The sequence below is a fragment of the Sturnira hondurensis genome, unplaced genomic scaffold (assembly GCF_014824575.4).
Source record: "Sturnira hondurensis isolate 20B ecotype Veracruz unplaced genomic scaffold, ASM1482457v3 Scaffold0008480, whole genome shotgun sequence".
Classification (NCBI taxonomy): Eukaryota; Metazoa; Chordata; class Mammalia; order Chiroptera; family Phyllostomidae; genus Sturnira; species Sturnira hondurensis.
This window is the reverse complement of record NW_028081111.1, coordinates 1,236,267-1,255,665: the sequence shown is the minus strand read 5'-3', so window position 1 is coordinate 1,255,665 and position 19,399 is coordinate 1,236,267. Positions and strand designations below refer to the sequence as shown.

At 44.0% G+C, this 19,399-nt stretch overlaps 1 protein-coding gene across 3 annotated transcripts in view; it reads left to right on the top strand.

Annotated features, from left to right (window-relative positions):
• UXS1 (UDP-glucuronate decarboxylase 1) overlaps positions 1 to 19,399 on the top strand; it is a 125,746-nt gene that overhangs the window by 84,983 nt on the left and 21,364 nt on the right. For all 3 annotated transcript variants that reach the window (XM_037054990.1, XM_037054987.1, XM_037054991.1), the window contains 3 exons: positions 9,489 to 9,593; positions 14,646 to 14,705; positions 17,449 to 17,570. In XM_037054990.1, coding sequence (XP_036910885.1) covers positions 9,489 to 9,593; positions 14,646 to 14,705; positions 17,449 to 17,570 — 287 coding nt within the window. The remainder of the gene's footprint in view (positions 1 to 9,488; positions 9,594 to 14,645; positions 14,706 to 17,448; positions 17,571 to 19,399) is intronic.

Genomic DNA, 19,399 nt, shown 5'->3' with positions numbered 1-19,399 from the left:
TGACCAGAACTCACCTTGACAAACTTTTAAGTGTGGTAATAGAATAGAAAGAATGCTGAATAGAAATTATATAAGTTATGCTTTCAGACCATAGTGGAATAGAAACCAATAACAAATACCTTGGATAGGAGGATAAAGTATAAATGTCTATTTTATTTTTATATGTTTCCAAATTATCTTTAACATGTATGTATTACTTTCATCATTAGAAAAGTCTTTTAAACAGAAAAAATTTGGATTTTCCAATTATCATTGGAAATCCAAAAAATGTTTGGAGATTAAACAGCCTAACACATGGGTCAAAGAAGGTATCTCAAGAGAATTTTTAAATAATTTGAACTAAATGGCCCTGATTGGTGGGGCTCGGTTGGTTGGGCATCATCCTCCAAAGTGAAATGTTGCTGGTTTTATTCTCAGTCAGGACACATGCGTGGTTTGCAGGTTTGGTCGCTGGCTGGGGCATTTACGAGAGGCAACCAATAGATGTTTCTCTCTCACATTGATATTTCTCTCCCTCTCTTCCCCCTTTCTAAAAGTAAATAAATAAAAAATATTTTGAACCAAATATTAAAATCTTAAATAAATTGTTAAGTATTAAAGATATTAATATTAATATCTTTAAAATATTTTGAACTAAATGAAATAATTAGTTTTCTTATTTATGTATTTGACATTGAGATGGAAGAGAATCTTAATTTTTTCTCTCTGTTTAAAAGACTTTTCTAATGATGAAAGTAATACATACATGTTAAAGATACTTTGGAAACATATAAAAATAAAATAGAAATTTAAACTTAATCCTCCTATCCAAAAATATTTTATTCATGTTAAAATCCAATAATTTCTCTAAATGTGATTATCTAAAAATTAAAAGTGTGCTTAATGGCAAATATATGGCTCAAAATTTTTTAAAGATTAGAAAGATATACTACTGAAAATATTCTTCCTCTTGCCTCTTTCTCCGATCTTTCTAGTTCTCAACTCTCCTCAGGAAACTGCTATTAAATTTTTGTGTGTGTGTTTATATGCAGTTCCTTTATTCTCATTGTAGAGAAAATAGCAGATTCTTTATTACTCTGCATCTTTTTTTGTATACTGGCTATTATGCATAGGAAGCTACTTCATTTTTTGGCAGCTGGTTAGTATTCTATTATGTGTCTATATCAGATCTCTTTACAAAGAGACATCCCCCTCAACTATTTTATTAGCATTTCCCCATCTTATGTGTATAGTATAGTTTCATTTTTCCTGTGTTGTTGGACATTTAGGTTTTTGCTATATGGGACCATCATAAACTGAAAGCCCAGTGTATACATCTAAGTTACTGTCATTACCATAGGAAACATGTCCAGGCTCCGGATGCATATAGTCTCACTTCCCTACAGAAGTGTCTCAGTTTACTTGTCCAGCATCTGCATCTTGAGACCAGCATTTTTATAGAGGACAGAGGAAGGAAGAAGTGCCCGTTGTGTGGTGGGGAGCTAGCTCTTAGAACTTGCAGTGCCTGTGTAGAAGAGGTCAAGGAAAATGGAGACGGACACGACAGGAGCTGACAACACTTACTGTGTTCCAGCACCATTCTACTCACTATGTATGATTACAAATTTATTCTTTCAACCCTCATGTGTGGTAGGACATTATCCTCCTTTTATGGGTGGGGAAACCAGCTTAGCACTCTGTAACCTACCTTTACCCAGCCAAGGAAGTCCTGTGAAAGGCCAAGAGGCGTGGACACTAAGAGAGACAATAGGAGAGGTTGGGCTGGTCATGCCCAGCCACCCAGAAGTCAAAGAAAGGTGGGATGAAATGGTGTTTGCCGAGCACATTGACTCCATGTTTATGCAGACATTTAAGGAGAGCACTCTGTTTAGAATGCTGTTAAATTATAGTTTAGGAATTTCTTTCTCACTTTCAGTTAATGTTGCAACTACAAACATGAAATGCAGAGGCTGCAGTTCTCAGACATCCTCTGTTGAACTTGAAGCCATGGGGAGTTCCTGCAGTGCAGCTCAGGCACCATGGATGCTTTCTGGCCATGATGTTATCATGGTGAGCCCCTCAGCACTTGGGGGAGATTCAGGGGAGGGGAGGGTAGCTGCTGGCCTGCAGGAGATGGGCAAGTGGTAATTTTCCATCCTAGGGCTGAGCCAGGCCTCTGCATGTGCAGTCTTCCTTTTGCATTGAGTCAATATTATTTGATATGAAATTAAGGTGAAATCCCACTCTTACTTTCTTGTGCTGAGAGGAATTTGGTCTTTACACTTTGCAAAGGTCTGAATCTTTTAAAACCTTGTTTTCCATAAATACTGGTGTTAGAGGATGTGGGTTAGGCCAGGTGTTCTGTTGCCGAGTGACGTTTTGTAGTTTTTATGTCTAGCCTCTGACTCGGACTATAGAAAATAGAAATGTGTAGCAAGAGTCTGTTTGATGGGATTTTACCATATTCTAAAATATGCACATTCACAGAATGAACTGACCCTGTGTTTTATTTTTTCCCAAAACTTCTTTTTTAGGGTAGAGATCCTCAATTGGTACCTTCTCAGTTCAGCAGAGTGTGGCTCAGGTTCAGGGAGAAGGTTTATGCAGCCTGCACTAAGAACTTGGGTTAAAGAAAAAAACATCAAAGGCAGATGTAAACATTTAGTGGGTTTTTGTATGCATTTTCCCTTTAGTAGGAGATAACTTCTTTATGGACTCTGAACAATAATTTTGAGTTATCTAAAGAGTTCGAGTTTAACAGTTTTTCCCCCTTGGCATTTATGTATCATTTATGTGGATTTCAGGGACAGTGAAATTCATAATGAAAGTCTATAGGAGATGCACTGCAGTCAGGCAGGTTGGGTATTCTGGATGCATGGCAGGGCCAGGTGCACCTCAGCTCTCCTGCCCCTCATCCAGCCTCCTCCCAACATGACAGTACCATGCCTGCACTGCTGTTGCCAGGAATGCTGCTTTGAACTTAATTTAGGGAAATAGTGGAAAAAAAGAAAACACATTTGCTTTACTGTTGAATGGTTATTAATTTGAGCTCTTCTGGCTCATTTCTTAAGGCTCCTATTTTTTTAGCTGTGATTACAGCACATGACTTTTGCAAATGTGACAGGCAGGGGTGAGGGGGTCACTTTGCATTCAGCACCTAGAGGCACAAGTCCAGCAGCTGAGTGAGCCCACCTTTCTTCTTTTTTCTTCCTCTCTCCACCCCCTACTTAGATTTCGAATGCCATACTCATTTTCGGTATACTTTGAAGTAAGCAGTGGACATGTTTGAGGGCTTTTTTTCCTGGGCATTGTGGGTTTTTGCTGCTCTGTTATTAATATTACTTACTGTTTTCATAGCATCTCTTATTGTGGATTATTTATGCTTGTTCTACAGTTTCTCCCTGACTTTCTTCTTCATAATTCCTTTCCAGATTAATCAGTCAACAGATACTGGTATCAGGGCCTATTTAGGCCAGGGACTAGAGTTAACACTGTTAATGTTACGTGCAGAACACATACTCATAGGAAAGAAGGGTTGTTGAAAACACTGATTTTCATAGGGTTTTCAGGTTCCTAAATAGGATGCTTTGGTGTTGCTGTTATAAACATCCCAAAGTAGTTTATAGGGTATACTTTAGCCTTTTCAGGTTGAGTGAATGGGAGCGGCAGTTGGGCTAAATTGTCCAGTGGTGAAAAAAACCAACAAACCAGATGCTTAGCCTATTGGGTGAAAAAAAAAACAATTTATGGCTCCTCTCTTCACTCAGCTTATTTCACACTGGTCCCAAGCAGGCCAGGCTAAAGCACCATGTAGCAGCATTTGTTCTCAGGGTCAGATTTCCAGCGCACCTAGACATTCTGCCATGTTAGGTCTGCCCAGGAATCTGCACTCATATGTGCTTCTGGGTAGTGGCAGGGCTGCTCTCCCTGCAGAGAGCAAGCTGGGTGGTGATTGTAAGGAAGAAAAGGACTTGCTTCTCCTGCTCCATGGGCTTTTATCATCTAGTGAAAAAGATTTGTGCGAAAGCACCTGACAAAGCATACTGAAATAATATTAAGTAGCTCACAGGCCGCCCGCAGTGAAGGTGACTTTCTGGGTACCAGGAAGGCCTCCCACACTAAGTGATGTCTGAATTGAGGCAGAAGAGAGCCTGAGATAGGGTACAGGTTATAAACGTTCAGTGTCTGTGTTTGATTCGGGCAGTTGGACTCTCCAGGCACCCTTTTTTCTTGTAGTCTTTAATGCAGCTTCTTTCATTGCATATGTTGTCACCTCAAGGGTAAAATTAGTGCAGAATAGTTGGTGCTATAAGATCACAGCCAAGGCCCTGGCTGGCGTAGCTCAGTGGATTGAACATGGGCCTGCGAACCAGACGATTGCGGTTCGATTCCCAGTCAGGGCACATGCTTGGGTTGCAGGCCAGTTTCTGGCAGGGGCCAGTTCCCTGCAGGGGATGCACGAGAAGCAACCATACAATGATGTTTCCTTCCTCTCTCCTTCCCTTCCCCTCTAAAGATAAATAAAAAAAATATTTTTAAAAAAGATCACAGCCTATACACTTTGATTTACACTGGCTTTGGAGAGCATTTGGAGGCCCCACCTTCTAGCAGAAATGCCAAAGCTTGGTCGCCAAAGCTTGGTCAATCAGGTGGGAAGCCAGCTCAGATACAGTTATGTGTGCTTGAGTGTGCTGTCTGGTGTTGCTCTCAGCTCTGAAGATCTGTCCAGGTTTTTTCTGTTTGGAATCTGGTACAGTCGTGTAGAGCAGCAGCAGGTATGGTGAGAGAGGAAATGTGATGGTCGTCTCCTTACACCAGCAGACCTTCAGCTTTTAAAGAAGCAGGTGTATTGCCCTGACTGATGTGGCTCAGTTGGATGGGTACCATCCTGCCAAGAGGAATGGCACTGGTTCAGTTCCCCGTCAGGGCACAGGCCTGGGTTGTGGGTTTGGTCCCTGGTTGGGCCCGTTCGAGAGGCAACTGCTCGATGTTTCTCTCATCAATATTTCTTTTCCTCTCTTTCTTCCTCCCTTCCCCTCTCTAAAAACAAATAAATAAATCCTTTTAAAAAAAGCAGGTGTATGAGAACTGATCCTTGCCCTTATGATCATATTTGTAAGCTAGAAAAGATAAAACAACCTAACAGTGATGGGATTTTGTGAGAACAATCTTGTCAGCTTGCTGTTTTCATAATAAATTTTTTTAAAGATTTTATTTATTTATTTATTTATCTTTAGAGGGGAAGGAGAGAGGGAGAGAAACATCAATATATGGTTTCCTTTTGTGCGCCCCCTGCTGGGAGTTGGCCTGCAGGGAACTGGACTATAACCCAGTGCCCCGACTAGGAATCGAACCGTGATCCTCTAGTTCGCAGGCCCGCGCTCAATCCACTGAGCTACACCAGCCAGGGCTTCATAATAAAATTTTTGTTTGCTTTTGATTTTTAGCTATTTATCAATTCAGAAAAAGGGTGGTAGTTAGCAGTCACAGGAGTTTCCTCTTACTTAGATCCCTTCAGTTAATTTGTGTATTGACAGACTATAAACAATTTTAAAAGGCTTTGTGTATTTTTAGTGTTTTTGAATAAAAATTATTCTTTCAGTACCAGGAGTTCTAATTTTAAGCTAACCCAATCATTTTCAAATGAGGCTTTTAAGCATACATGTATATAGATAGATACCCAGGGTCTCTCTATCTGGAGTGTCTTTGTCAGGGTGCCAGGGGCCCAGGTATTCGACGGTTTCACCTGGCAACTGATATAGAGCAAGGACTGATGGAGAATCTTGAATGATTTGCAGTGGTTCAGGAGCCTAATTTTGATCCCTTATATTCCCAGGGAGGAGAAAGGGAGGAGAACAAGCACGTAAACTAAACCATTCATTTTGACTTCAGCTTCTGTAATAAAGGTTTTATCCATTTCCACTAATACTTGTTTTTCATCTGCTTTTGCCACTCTTAAGTATCTTTTCTTTTTACCATCCTAACCATTTTTTCTTTTAATTCTCACTCAAGAATATGTTTTTATTAATTTTAGAGAGAGAGAGAGGAAGAGAGGGGAGAGAGAGACATCGATTGGTTGCCTCCTGTTTGCACCCTGACCAGGGATCAAACTGGCAACCTAGGTATGCGCCCTGACAGGGAATGGAACCCACAACCTTCTGGTGTACGGGATGGCACTCCAACCAACTGAGCCACCCAGCCAAGGCGTACCATTACCATTCTGTTGTTTGACTCTATGAACTTGTCTGCGTGGCACCCCATCGTATAAGTGGATTCCTACAGTGTTTGTGTATTTGTGACTGGCTTATTTCACTTAATGTGTTCAAAGTTTATCCATGTTGTAGCATGGAATAGGATTTTCTTTTCTTCTTTTTTTAAAGATTTATTTATTAATTTAAGAAAGGGGAAGGGAGGAGAAAGAGAAGAAGAGAAACATTAATATTGCCTCTGGAGCACCCACACTAGGGACGTGGTCTGCAACCTAGATACGCGTCCTGACTGGCAATCGAACCAGTGACCCCTTGGTTTGCAGGCCAGCACTCGAACCACTGAGCCACACCAGCCAGAGCAGGATTTTCTTTTTAATGCTGAATGATGTTCCATTCTATGTATATTCCATCTTTGTTTATCCATTCATCTGTTGATGGACATGGGTTGCTTCTTGGCTATTTTGAATAGTACTGCTCTGAACACGAGTGCAAATGTGTCTTCAAGACTGTGCTTTCAATTCTCTTTGTTTATCCAGAAGTAGACTTTCTGATCAAACGTTAATTCTGTTTTTAATATTTTGAGCAACTAAAACATTTTACATTCCCACTGACAGTGCACGAAGTTTCCAATTTCTCCATATCTTCTCCAACACTTGTTATTTTATGTTTTTTTAAATAGTAGCCTAAGGAGTATGAAGTGGCGATACCTCCTTGTGATTTGGATTTGCACTTCTCTGATGATTAGTGACATGGAGCATCTTCTCATAAGCTTTTTGGCCATTTGTATGTCATCTTGGGAGAAATGTTTATTGAGGTGCTTTGCCATTTTTTAACTGGGTTTATTTTGTCCTGTGATAGTGGCATAAAAACTTTAAGTTTGGTGTTGTCCCGCTTGTCTATGTTTGCTTTCGTTTCCTTTGTTTTTAGTATCATATCCAAGAAATCTTTGTCAAGTGCAGTGTCAAGGTTAGCTTTCCTGTGTGTTTTCCTCTAAGAGTTTTATTGTTTTAGATCTTATATTTATATCTTTAATCTATTTTGAATTAATTTTTGTTTATGGTGTGTAGCAGGATAAGGGTGCAGCTTTATTCTTTGGCTTGCAGGTATTCAGTTTTCCCTGCACCACTTGTTAATCCTCTTTCCTTTCTCTGTTGAGTGACTTGGTGCCCTTGTTGAGGATCATTTGACCGTACACAAAAAGATTTATTTCCGAGTTCTCTATTTTGTTGGTTTATATGTCTGTCTGTATGCGAGCACCACACTGTTTTGATTTCTGTTGCTTTGTAATTTGTTTTGAAATCAGGAAGTATGAGTCCTGCAACTCTGTACTTTTTAAAATAGGATTGTTTTGATTGTTCAGGTTTCTTTGAGATTTAATATGAATTTTAGGATGAAATTTTTTTCTGTTTCTGAAGAAAATGTTAGGATCTGGATAAGGATGGTTGTTTTGTAGTATTATTTTTTAAACAGGGAAACCTTTTTAAAAAACATCTCAGGAGTTTTTTGGAATAGTCTTGGCAAACAGTGAAGCCTCATCAATATCCAGAATATGGGATCCATAATCTTTCACATGTTATTCCTTGTCTTCCTTGATACACAGTCCTGGTATAGGGAAAAAAAATAACACAGTTACTGAATTACATGAGTGTGCAATACCTAGAATTCCTTTCCACAGATACTGTCTCTGTGGAACCATCCAGTGTCCCCTGTCCCCTGGTTTGGTGGCTCATGGGCACGCAGTCTCTCAGACAGCCTCAGGCTTGAAAGACTGAGCTCACAGCCTGGAATAAATAGCGCACTTGGATGCGGAGCCACCACTTCTGCCCCTTGTCTGAGGAGGAGATTGTCATCCCGTTCCCACTCTGGGACGGGGGCGGGGCATGTCAGGAAACAGTCCTAGGTCCTTGAAGATACACTACAGTGATCCCCATGTTTTCCTGGAGACTACAGGAGATTTTCAGGGGCACAGATGGTGTGTGGGTGTAAGTGGGGAGCTTGGGCATTTTTTGGTGGGGAGGGTTATTTTCTGAGAAAGTTATAGTAGAAAATTCATCATGGGGGCTATTTTTCAAGTTTGCTTGTTTTGATGTTACCTTGAGGGAGAGCCCTGGTCCCTGGTTGGGAAGTGCGTGGGAGGCCAGGAGGAGCCACGGGGGGTGGGGGGGTGGGGGGGGTCATGGAGGAAACCCTGTAGGTGCCCTTGCATGGGGGCTGAAGCTGTGTTCAAGGGAAGATTCCCTGTGGCATTTCAGGACCCTCATTCCTTGGCTCTCTTGTGATGGCGCTCATGTTTTCTGTGACCTCAGTAGCCAAAGTGGAATGGCATGGCACGGACTGTCAACCTGGAGGGGTGGCTTTCCTCCTGTGTGCTTGCTCATCACTGGCCCTTCACAGGGAGACGCGGTGCTCAAGGGCCTCTCTGCTGTGTCCCAGGTGTTATCTGACCCTGGAGAGTGAGGGTTGTGGGTTAAAGTGATGCCTGTGTTCGAGGGAAGGTGTGTGGAATTGTTTTGCCATTCGTCTCTTTAAAAGTAACCCTACTCTATCATTTTGGGGTCTGGTTTTATGTGTACTGGGCGCATAAAAGCAAACTGAAAGGCTGTTTTCTCCCATGCTGTTGTGCCTTTGCTTTTATGTCATATTTGTGTATGTGACTGGCAGTAGATTTCTAATTAAAGTGATGTGTACTTTAGAGCAGCGATTTTCAACTGGTGTGCCACAAGAATTTTTAAAACACAGAATACTTGACTGTTCAGTCAGGGGCACCGACCTCTTTTCCCTTAGGTTGTCAAATAAAAAAAATGAAAGCAGCTAATACAACAACAGCTCTCTGGTATACATAAATCAAAATTGATTGACAAAAAATATAACATTTTTTTTGGTGTGGCACAGAATTTTAGTCATTAGTTTGTGCCGTGAGATGAAAGAAGTCGGCAGTTGTTGCTTTAGATGTTCACTCTTGATTCTGTGTCTGAAAAACCAGTTTTCCTTCTGTTCTGACCACTTTGTCTGGGGCTGGGCCTCTCAGAAAACAATCAACCTGGTTATCAGGTGGATGGACTCTCATTAGAGGAGAATAATTGGCCTGGTACATATTTTGTTTTAGATAATTAGACTTTCTATTTTTTGTTTAAAGTTCTTCTAATGGCAAATGGAAATTATGTTCTACAAAGAATGCTAAAATAACAAATTTTGGTGCACGATACACTAACACCTTTACTACACAATCTGAACTGAGGCATTCAGAATTATTTTGGTGTTTTTCTTGGAAATAACATACTTCTGTTATGTCTCCTTCAGTTGACCAAATATATCATCTGGCCTCCCCAGCCTCCCCTCCAAATTACATGTACAACCCCATCAAGACGCTAAAGACCAATACCATCGGGACACTAAATATGCTGGGTAAGTTGCCCTTTCTTTATTCTGTTGCTGTTGTTGGGAATACTGTAGACGTCTCCAGGCGGAGGCCCTTGGCTGTGCTGTGGGAGTTTGATCCTGGTTTTTAAACCCCTCCCTCAACCCCACTGTGCCAGTGTGACTTTGTTTGCCATCAAAATTGGTCCCGGGGTAGATGGTCATTGTCATAACCAGTCTGTGTTGCCCAGTTCATTCCCCTGGGATGACCACCTGTGCTTCCAATGGACAATCCAGCCTCCTCCCACTTCCCCCTCTGACACATGGAGCCCATGGCTCCTTGCTAGAGAGGGGTGATGAAGGCTCTGATCTGAGATGGGGTGGAGAGGACTGCACACACACTCACATACCACGGACGCACACCACACTCAGACACAGCTGCACACGCACACCACACACAGACACATACACTATACACACACTGCACTCAGAGACACATACGCCACAGACACATGCACCACATGTAAAGACACACACCATGCACACATATAGATGGGCGTTTCAGGAACGCTCCTGAAATGACTTGCAGGAAAACTGTCCTGTGGGGTTGTTAAAACCTGTAGTACTTGGCTCCAGACAGAACTGCTGGATTCACCTTAGACGTGCAAGATGAGAGTGAGCGCCATTAAAGGCGGCCATGTGTGTGTTCCCAAATGCAATGCTGTGGACAACATGCACATACTAATGTTTGAACTTAGAGGCGTGCTCAAGCTTGTCACAGGTTCCAAATACACTAGGGGTTTCGATTAGTTACAAAGTGGGAGAAAGGAACCACTTTTTAAAATGTCAAGTAAAGATGGATTTAATTATAGTAACACTTAAAACAGGTTCTACAAATGGATTTGGGAACGATAGCACTGAATTTTAATTTGACTGAAGCACTAGACAAGGGTCTGAAAAGGCACCTGGAGGTTGGTTTTCAAGTCTCTTAAACTCAACATTTCAGGGAATCAAGCTCTGCATGAATGTTTCTGCATGAAACTTTGTCATAGTCTCGAATGGGTATTTGTCTTTGTGTTGTGACTCCTACCCTGGTCACCAGACAGAAGAGATTGCTCTCACCCCTGCTTTTGCTTAGAAATATGGTGTGTGACAGGCTGCTCCCCATTCATGCCACTACGAGTTTCTCCCCCTCCTTCATGCCAACCCCTCCTTCATGCCAGACCTAGATACAGTAGAGGAAGAGCCACTAAGCACATGGCATTTAAAAAGATACCATTTATTCTACTGGTTTAGGAGATGCAATTAGTGTGCCCAAGGCACTGTGCAGTCACTGTGGAGGGGGATTCAGCTGAGGACTGCACTCAGGCTCCTCTGCTGGGGAACTGGGTGTCTCTGGGGAGACAGTATGTGGGCACAGGCATCAGTGCAGTGCTGTTGGAGTTCAGGGTACAAGTGGCTCTTGGGCTAGGGTTGAACCCTGAGTGAGGTTGGACCTGGAGGTCTTGAAGAAATGGCAAAGGGTCTTTCAGAAATAACATGGAGGAGGCTGATGAGGTACAATTACTAGGCAGGAAAGAGACCCAAAGGGACTGTTTTCTGTACTCAGAGGAGCTGTTGCTAGTCGTTTTGCACTGGAGAGAAGATGCCCTGAGTGTCACCTGGCTCCTTCCTGGTGGGCACTTCTCTCTCTCTGCTTTTACTGCCTCCGTGTTCCTGAGCTTGGCTTCTTCATGATGCAGCCTCTTTGTCCAGTCTCTGCAGAGACACCTGGGCACTGCAGCAGCACAGGTGTGCTGCCCTGGCTTCTACCTCTGGTGAAGGGAGATGTTCTCTGTCTTCAGTGCATCCGTGTTGGTGTCCTGGTTGTGATCCTGAACTATAGTTTTACAGGTTTGTTCCATTGGGGGAACTAGATAAAGGGTGCATGGGCACTCTCTGTGTTCTTTCTACTTCATTTGAATGTACATTTCAAATAAAAATTTTAATTGAAAAGACCTTGGAACCCTTCCCTCGAAGCTGCTACCATTGGGTCTGTGCAGTGATATGGCACAGCGAGCCACCCGCAGACTCCGTGAGGTGGGCTGGAGCAGAGGAGATAGGCCTGCGGGGTTGGAGGGCCTATGAGTAAGTCCCACGTGATACTACATTCTTTCTACCATTTTCTTCCTTGCCCACACGGTGTCATTTTCACAGGTTATCTCCAAATCCTTACCTTTCAGCCACTCTCTCCCTTGTTCTCAGTGTGCGTTTTCCTGGCGCCCCCGGTGCTCCTACTTACTCATACCCCTGCCTCCTCACTCCAGAACCCTTCTGTCTTGCCCAGCCTCCCCAGAAGTGGCTGTAGGGTATGTGTGCTCACCTACCTTCTCCCCGCTTGCAGCAGTTCACGGGCTGTGTGCCGCGCCAGGTGCTGTGGAGATCAGCCAGGGGGCCTTCGGAGTCTGTGTGTGCACAGGGCTCTGTGGTGGAGTGCATTTGGGAAGTGCTGGGTTAAGTGAGGGGCAGTGGAGTTCTTTTTTTTGTTTGTTTTTTTTAAATATATTTTATTGATTATACCATTACAGTTGTTCTATTCCCCCCCTTCAATCCCCTCCACCCACACCCTCCCTCCCCCACCATTCTCCCCCCCTTAGTTTATAACCACGTGTCTCAAGTTCTTTGGATTCTATATTTCCCCCACTATTCTCGCCCTCCCCCCTATCTATTTTCTGCCTACCATCTATGCTATTTTCTGTGCCTTCTCCCCTCTTCTCCCCCTCCCCCCCGTTTCTAACCCTCCCTGTGTTCTTCATTTCTATGGTTCCACTCCTGATCTAGCTGTCTTCTTAGTTTGCTTTTGTTTTAGGTGTGCTTGTTAATAACTGTGTGTTTGCTGTCCTTTCACTGTTCATCTTTTTCATCTTCTTTTTCTTAGATAAGTCCCTTTAGCATTTCATATAATAAGGGCTTGGTGATGATGAACTCCTTGAACTTGACCTTATCTGAGAAGCACTTTATCTGTCCTTCCATTCTAAATGAAAGTTTTGCTGGATAAAGCAATCTTGGCTGTAGGTCTTTGGATTTCATGACTTGGAATACTTCTTTCCAGCCCCTTCTTGCCTGTAAGGTCTCTTTTGAGAAATCCGCTGACAGTCTGATGGGTACTCCTTTGTAGGTGACTGTCCCCTTATCCCTTGCTGCTTCTAGGATTCTCTCCTTCATTTTGGTCTTGGCTAATGTAATTATGATGTGCCTTGGTGTGTTCCTTCTTGGGTCCAACTTCTTTGGGACTCTCTGAGCTTCCTGGATTTCCTGGAAGTCTATTTCCTTTGCCAGACTGGGGAAGTTCTCCTTTATTATTTGTTCAAATACGTTTTCCACTCGTGGCTGTTTCTTTCCCCCTTCTGGTACCCCTATAATTCGGATGTTGGAACGTTTAAAGATGTCCTGGAGGTTCCTAAGCCTCTCCTCATTTTTTTGAATTCTCATTTCTTCATTCCTTTCTGGTGGGATGTTTTGTTCTTCCTTCTGGTCCATTCCATTGATTTGAGTCCCCGTTTCCTTTCCATCACTATTGGTTTCCTGTGCATCTCCCTTCATTTCAATCAGTCCAGCCCTCACACGTTCCTCTAATTTGTAACTTTGTTCCTCTAATTTGTGACTATAATCAACCAGTTCTGTGAGCATCCTGATAAATAGTGTCCTGAATTGTGCTTCTGAGAGGCTGGCAATTTCTCGGTCGCTTAGAGTTATTGGCTCTGGGACTTTGAGTTCTTCTTGTGCCATCTTTCAGGTTGTTCGTGCCTGTTCCATAGCAGGATCAGAGCCCTAAAGTGTTCACTAGAACAGGGCAACTCAGTCACTGGGTTGTGACGTTGTAGGTGGGGGCGGTGTCAAAGAGGGACAATGGCTCTCACTGGTCTTGCAGGGCAACTAAGTCGCTGGGTTGTGATGCTGTATGTGGGTGCGGGGTCAAAGAGGGACTATGGCGTCCTGTCCGCCGCCTGCCGCCACGGCCCTCACCGGTGCCGCAGTTGCTGCCGTCACCGGGCCCACGCGTTTCGTCCCACTGCACGCGAGTGTGCCACCACTGTCAGCCCTTGCCCCCTGGGGCCTGCGTGGTCTGTCTCACTGTGCGTGAATATGTGCCCGTGGTCTGCCCCGCACCCCAACTGGTTCCCGTCTGCCTGCGCGCCTGGGTCGGGGGCCCTGTCCTGCCCGACCCTGCTTGCTGCTGGCTCCGCCCCTCTTACCGTCCCCGTTGAACGGTTAGATGTAGTCGGCCTTCCGTATAATTCAATTTTCTGTCGTTTGGTTGTGTCTTTGTTTCTCCAAATCTTTGTTGTATTCAAACTTGATTGTGGGAGAAGGCACAGTGTTTCCACCTATGCCTCCATCTTGGCGGAAGTCCCTCGAGTTCTTTTGTATAGGGCTTCTCAGAGCCTTTGATGACTTCCTAAACATTGGGACTTGACTTTCCACACTTACGTGGCCACCGTAGATAGTGATGTTCTGGTCCATTCTACATGTGAGGGGCGAATGCAGGGAAGTGTTCAGAGCAGGGTGGCAGAATGTGGTGAGTTGCTTTGGAGAAGGTGCTATTTAAGCTAAACCTGGGAGAAGGTGGGAGGACAGGGCTGGAGGTGCCCGGACTTGGAGACTGGCTCTGGCACGGTCAGAAGATGCCAGGAGTGTGTCGAGGAAGTGGCAGGTAGACCATTTTGCGGGGGATAGCAGAAGTTAGGGTGCGCAGGGTGTTGCTTTGTGCCAGCCACAGTGAGGCTTACTTCATAGAATACTGGGTGATACGTTGGGGCAAAGGAATCTTTGTGAAACTCCTCAAATCACACCTTATCAAACAGATTCTGCACTTGGCCCTGTTTACAATTATAAATATCTTACTACTGTGCTTCTGAGCGTTCATCTGTGTTTTACTGTGTTTTTTGTTTGTTTTTATTTCCAAAACAGATGCAATGAGTGGATACCTGAAAATGCATGGTTGATCAGATACCATTAATACTAAAAAATTGCTGAAATTGGCTACAAAAATGTGTGTGTGTATTTTTTCCTCTTTTCCTCGACGTTGACAGTTTCTGTTACCATTCCTGCTTTCTGTAGGGCTGGCAAAGCGAGTTGGTGCTCGTCTGCTCCTGGCTTCCACCTCGGAGGTATATGGAGGTAAGTGAGTGGGGCTCCCCTGGACAGTTTGCATCCTGTCTTAGGTGAGGAGGGAATCAAAACCGAGTCCAGAATTTTATTTCTGAAAAGGCCCAGCCTGCTTTTTTATCCTGGGGCGCAGCAGCAAAGGGCTGCCCGTCTCACCATCGTGGTCAGTAGGCTCCTGCCTCGCTGCGGAAACATCCCCTGGGAGGACTCGCCGTTCACGATTCCACGGGTGTGTTTTAGCCACTCTGCTCAGAAAGTGCCCCAGAAATCACATTCATTAAGGATTCTTCGCCAGTTTAGCTGCTGCGCGTTATTCTTCAATGTAAACAGTGCGTGTCCCGAGCTGACCCACCAGGAGCTCTCAGGGTTGACCTTGAAGCTTCCTTGGTGAGGGGATTTGTGCTGATGCCTCACTGTTGCACAGCCATTTCTGGAAGAATCTGCCTTGTATGGTAGTGCCAGAAAACTCAAGGGCCTGTTCTGCCAACCTGCAGCACTCCAACACCCTCCATAGGGAGTGGGGTGAGGGCTGCCCTGTTCAATTCACGTGGATTTCCACTTGGCCTCCGACAGACAGGGTGCAGGCTGTTGGAGCACTGCCTGGAGGGTGCGGCGGGTGCGGCGGGAGCCAGACTCTGCTGTGCTGGAGCTTACTGACCCCACACACTGTAAGGGACAGTAGCCAGGGGGAGCGTGAGGGCAGCATGGGAAGAGGTGCATTTTTATTAAAGGAAACTGAGTGAAAAAAGTCTAAAAAATGGAACTTTTACTACTTATAGTTATGTTTTTATAATTCCTATGTTTAGGTAGAGCACCATCTACTTCTTTGAAACCCTAGTCAATTAGAAGGGTAGAAATGTCCACATTCCTCTACCTTGTTCGCCCTGTTGCTTTAGGAACAGGTAGTTGAGTGGACACTGGGATTCTCCCCTTCCTGTTCTTTCCACATCGGGGCTCTGTGGAGGATCACAGGTTCCCCGCTTGGCATTGGGTGGTTCCTCTTTGCTTCCTCTGTTGGGCTTCATGTGTCACAAGAGTAGTGTTGACAAGGTCTGATGGGCTGTACCTTTTAAAATGCCTAAGATACACAGGTGTTCATGTTCTCTGACCAGTAGAACACAGCAACTTCTCTTCCACATCCACACTTTCTCCTCTGACCCAGTTTATTATCTGCATGTTTGGCAATAGTTTGTGTTCTTTGGGTCTTAAATAATTTCAGGGCCTAACTTGGGATTCTCTTGGTGCTCTGTTCTGGCGTTTCATAACCACTGTAAACTGGCGTTTTGTGGAGTGCGTGCTTGGTCTATCAGCCAAGCAAAATGCTGAGCCTGGGAGCCTGATTAGAAAGCAGCTGTGGCTCTAGCTTTTTACTGCTGTAATTTCAAAGTGATTTTGTGAGGGCTGTGTCCTGAACCTCAGGTGCCCTGAATATTTCATCCCAGGCAGTGCCTGTCAGCAGGTGCATGGGTGTGCCCAGCCTTCTTTTTCTCATCATTTTCCAAATTTATGATCATCTCTTTTGGAGTCTCCTTATCCAATCCTTGTGAAAAATCCCAGGAAAGGTCTGATGTCAATCATCTGTGTGAACTGACATCACTGGTTTTCTTCTCTCCAGGAGGATTCGCCTTACCTCTCCTTTCACCGTGCAGTAAGCATGTGCATCCTCTTAGGGCAGTTTTGAGCCGCAGCAGCAGATAGAAAGGTCTGCATCTGCACTGTGCTCCTGCCGCCCTCAGGAAGAGGTGCTGTATGGCCGACAGCTGAGGCACCTGTCTGCTCACATTCCCTCCCTGTGCGGGTCCTGTTGTGCCCACAAGTTGAAGCCAAACTTCTTTGTTTTTTTAATTCTTTTTATTTAATTCTTGTTCAAGTACAGTTCTCTGTCTTATATTCCCAGCCCTGCTTTCCCCCCACCCCCATAGTGCTCCCCACCTCCCTCCCATTTCCACCCGGAAACCAAACTTCTGCTGCAAGATACGTGAGAAGTTAATGTATAACCTGGTTCCTGTACCTTGTCCAGATGTCTTGGCAGAGATTTACACATTTTTTTACCATGGTTGCATAAAATTCCTGGTGTAAATTAATAAATTATTAATTCACATTCCAAAAATACACCGTGTAAAGAATTTGTAACTGGGTTTTCTTAAGTAGTCATTCCCCTGGTACATCTTAAAATGTGATTGAGTTACACACCAGAAAAACAGGAATTGGGAAATAGAAAGCTTGTGCTACGGAACAGTCGTTTGCCGCCAGATGGTCCCACTGACCTTGGACCTGGTGTGTCTTTGGGGTTCTCAGAGTTGTTCTGGTGATGGCATATGTGAGAGTCACTTTCCACAGAGATGTTCTCAAATATTTTTCAATAAATACATGCTTTGTTTTTATTACATGTTTTATAAATGTAAAATTAACCCATATATCTCTTCACATAGATTATATTTAACTTTAATTATGGTTTGTATAATAATTTAAAAGTTAAGGGCAGTTTATGGGAGAGAGGGAAGACTTAACTTTGAGAGCCTTTAGTTTTTTTATTGTTTTCCCATAAAATACGATATTAATCTGAGAGGTAAGAGCAGTGTATCCCACCAGACTGTGGAACTTTGCAGTTCTTTAGGTACAGATCTTTTCATGTGTAAAGTTTGTCTTGGTCTTCTCACAGCACCCTTTTGTATCATAAATATTGTGTTCATCATGCACTTGAACTTGAAACAAAGGAAAGATGAAAACACAGTCTCATTCCTCCCCCTCACAGATCCTGAAGTCCACCCTCAGAGTGAGGATTACTGGGGCCATGTGAATCCAATAGGCCCCCGAGCCTGTTATGATGAAGGCAAACGAGTTGCAGAGACCATGTGCTACGCCTACATGAAGCAGGTATCAGTCCAAGTGCATGAGCCTGTGCCATACAGTGTGTCAGTTTTGCTGAATGTAAAACGTAAAGGAATGAAAGCCATGATTAACTGCCAGGCCGGTGCTGGGGAAGGAAGCCCAGACTCCCACTGTCTTACATTAATGGTGTCCGTGACAGCTTTCTTCATATGTCTCCTTTTTTTTAGATTTTGTTTATTTATTTTTAGAGAGGGGGGAGGGAGAGAAGAAGAGAGGGAGAGAAACATCCATGTGTGGTTGCCTCTCGAGTGCCCCCTACAGGGACCTGGCCCACAACCCAGGCATGTGCCCTGACTGGGAATTGAACTGGCAACCCTTTGGTTCACAGGACAGCCCTCAATCCACTGAGCCACTCCAACCAGGGTCATGTGTCTCCCTGCTTAAAAAATGATTTCCAGGGAACAAATCTTAGGTACAGCATACTATTGCACAGCCAGGAACAGTACGCTGCTTTATTGTCTAATTGCCCACCAGCAGTTTAAGTGCCTTTTGTTTTCCTGAATCTTCCAAATTGGTGGACTTTTGTTTTAAACTTCCAGTTATGTAATAGGTATAAAAGTGAATTTATTATTGCTTTTATTTGAACCTCCTTAGGAATTACTATTTACTATTCTTTCCTGCTTTCCCAGTCACTCCTGGCTTTACAAGTGACTTTTCCCGTGGGTGGTTTTGTGCCACAGGTTTGCTCACTCATGTGCTGTAACAGAAGAGCCCACAGACTGAGAGGTGGAGTCTCTGGGTCCCTACCCTGGCTCTGCTCCCTCCTTGTCCTCAGCGATGTGACCTGACCTCCTTGGTCCCTCAGTTCTTGTCTTTGACAGGGCTTCAATGCACTGTCCTGTCTGCCTCAGGTCCGCATGGGAGCAGATGACACATACAGACAGGGCCCTCGGAGGGCCGGGTAAGAGCCTGGCTGGTCTGTCCATTTCATGGTGACTGTCCTGTTGTGCTTGGACCAGTGCTCTGGGCTCTCGTGGACATGCCCTTTATTAGAGGGAGGGACACATGGACAAGACAGACTACTGACAGATGTGTGGTGGGCTGTGCTCTTGGGACTTAAAGAGGAATGGGCATTGCCGTTGCTGCTTGGGCAGTGAGGGTCATCAGCAAGGAGCTGCAGCATGATCTTGTCTCCTCACAGCTCTGCATGTGCAGCCTTTCAGGAAGGTACTTCTTAGGAGTGACACGGTTTGTGCTGTCTGCAGACTAATGGGGAGAAATGCCTAGAAAGGAGGATGAATCGGGTGGGATACTCTGTCTTTGACATGTTCTTACTTAATTATTTAATGGCAAAATTACTATTTTTATACATAATGACACATCCGCTTTTATACATAAATCATTGTTTTATTTCTCCCATATGGTATATAGATATGTTTTACTCTGAATAAACCTAGTATATAAGGATTGAGAATATGAACTAGCTAGAGGTAGGAATAATGTTTTATAGTTTTTTTCTAAGGGATTGTCTTCTGAGTTTCTCTTAATGAAATATGCTAATGTATTCAAAATAGGGTTTTATTTCCAAGAGAAAAAACCTGTGGCACATTTCAGAGACCTGAACATAAGGAGAAGCTTCCTTTAGTTTTCTTTCAGGCGATGAAGTGAGATGGGAATGGGGGTCAAAGGTCATTGTATCTTTCACAAATACTTTGAACTTGTCAGAGAGGAATTAAATTGTGGCTTCTGCGAGCACTTGCATGTGGTGGTTTTGTGTATGTGGGGACTTCTCTGGTGTGCTGTGGCCGGTGCTTGGTGTGTGTTTGAGCTCACAGCCTGGCAGCAGTCTGACACTGCAGATCTGTGGCCCACCC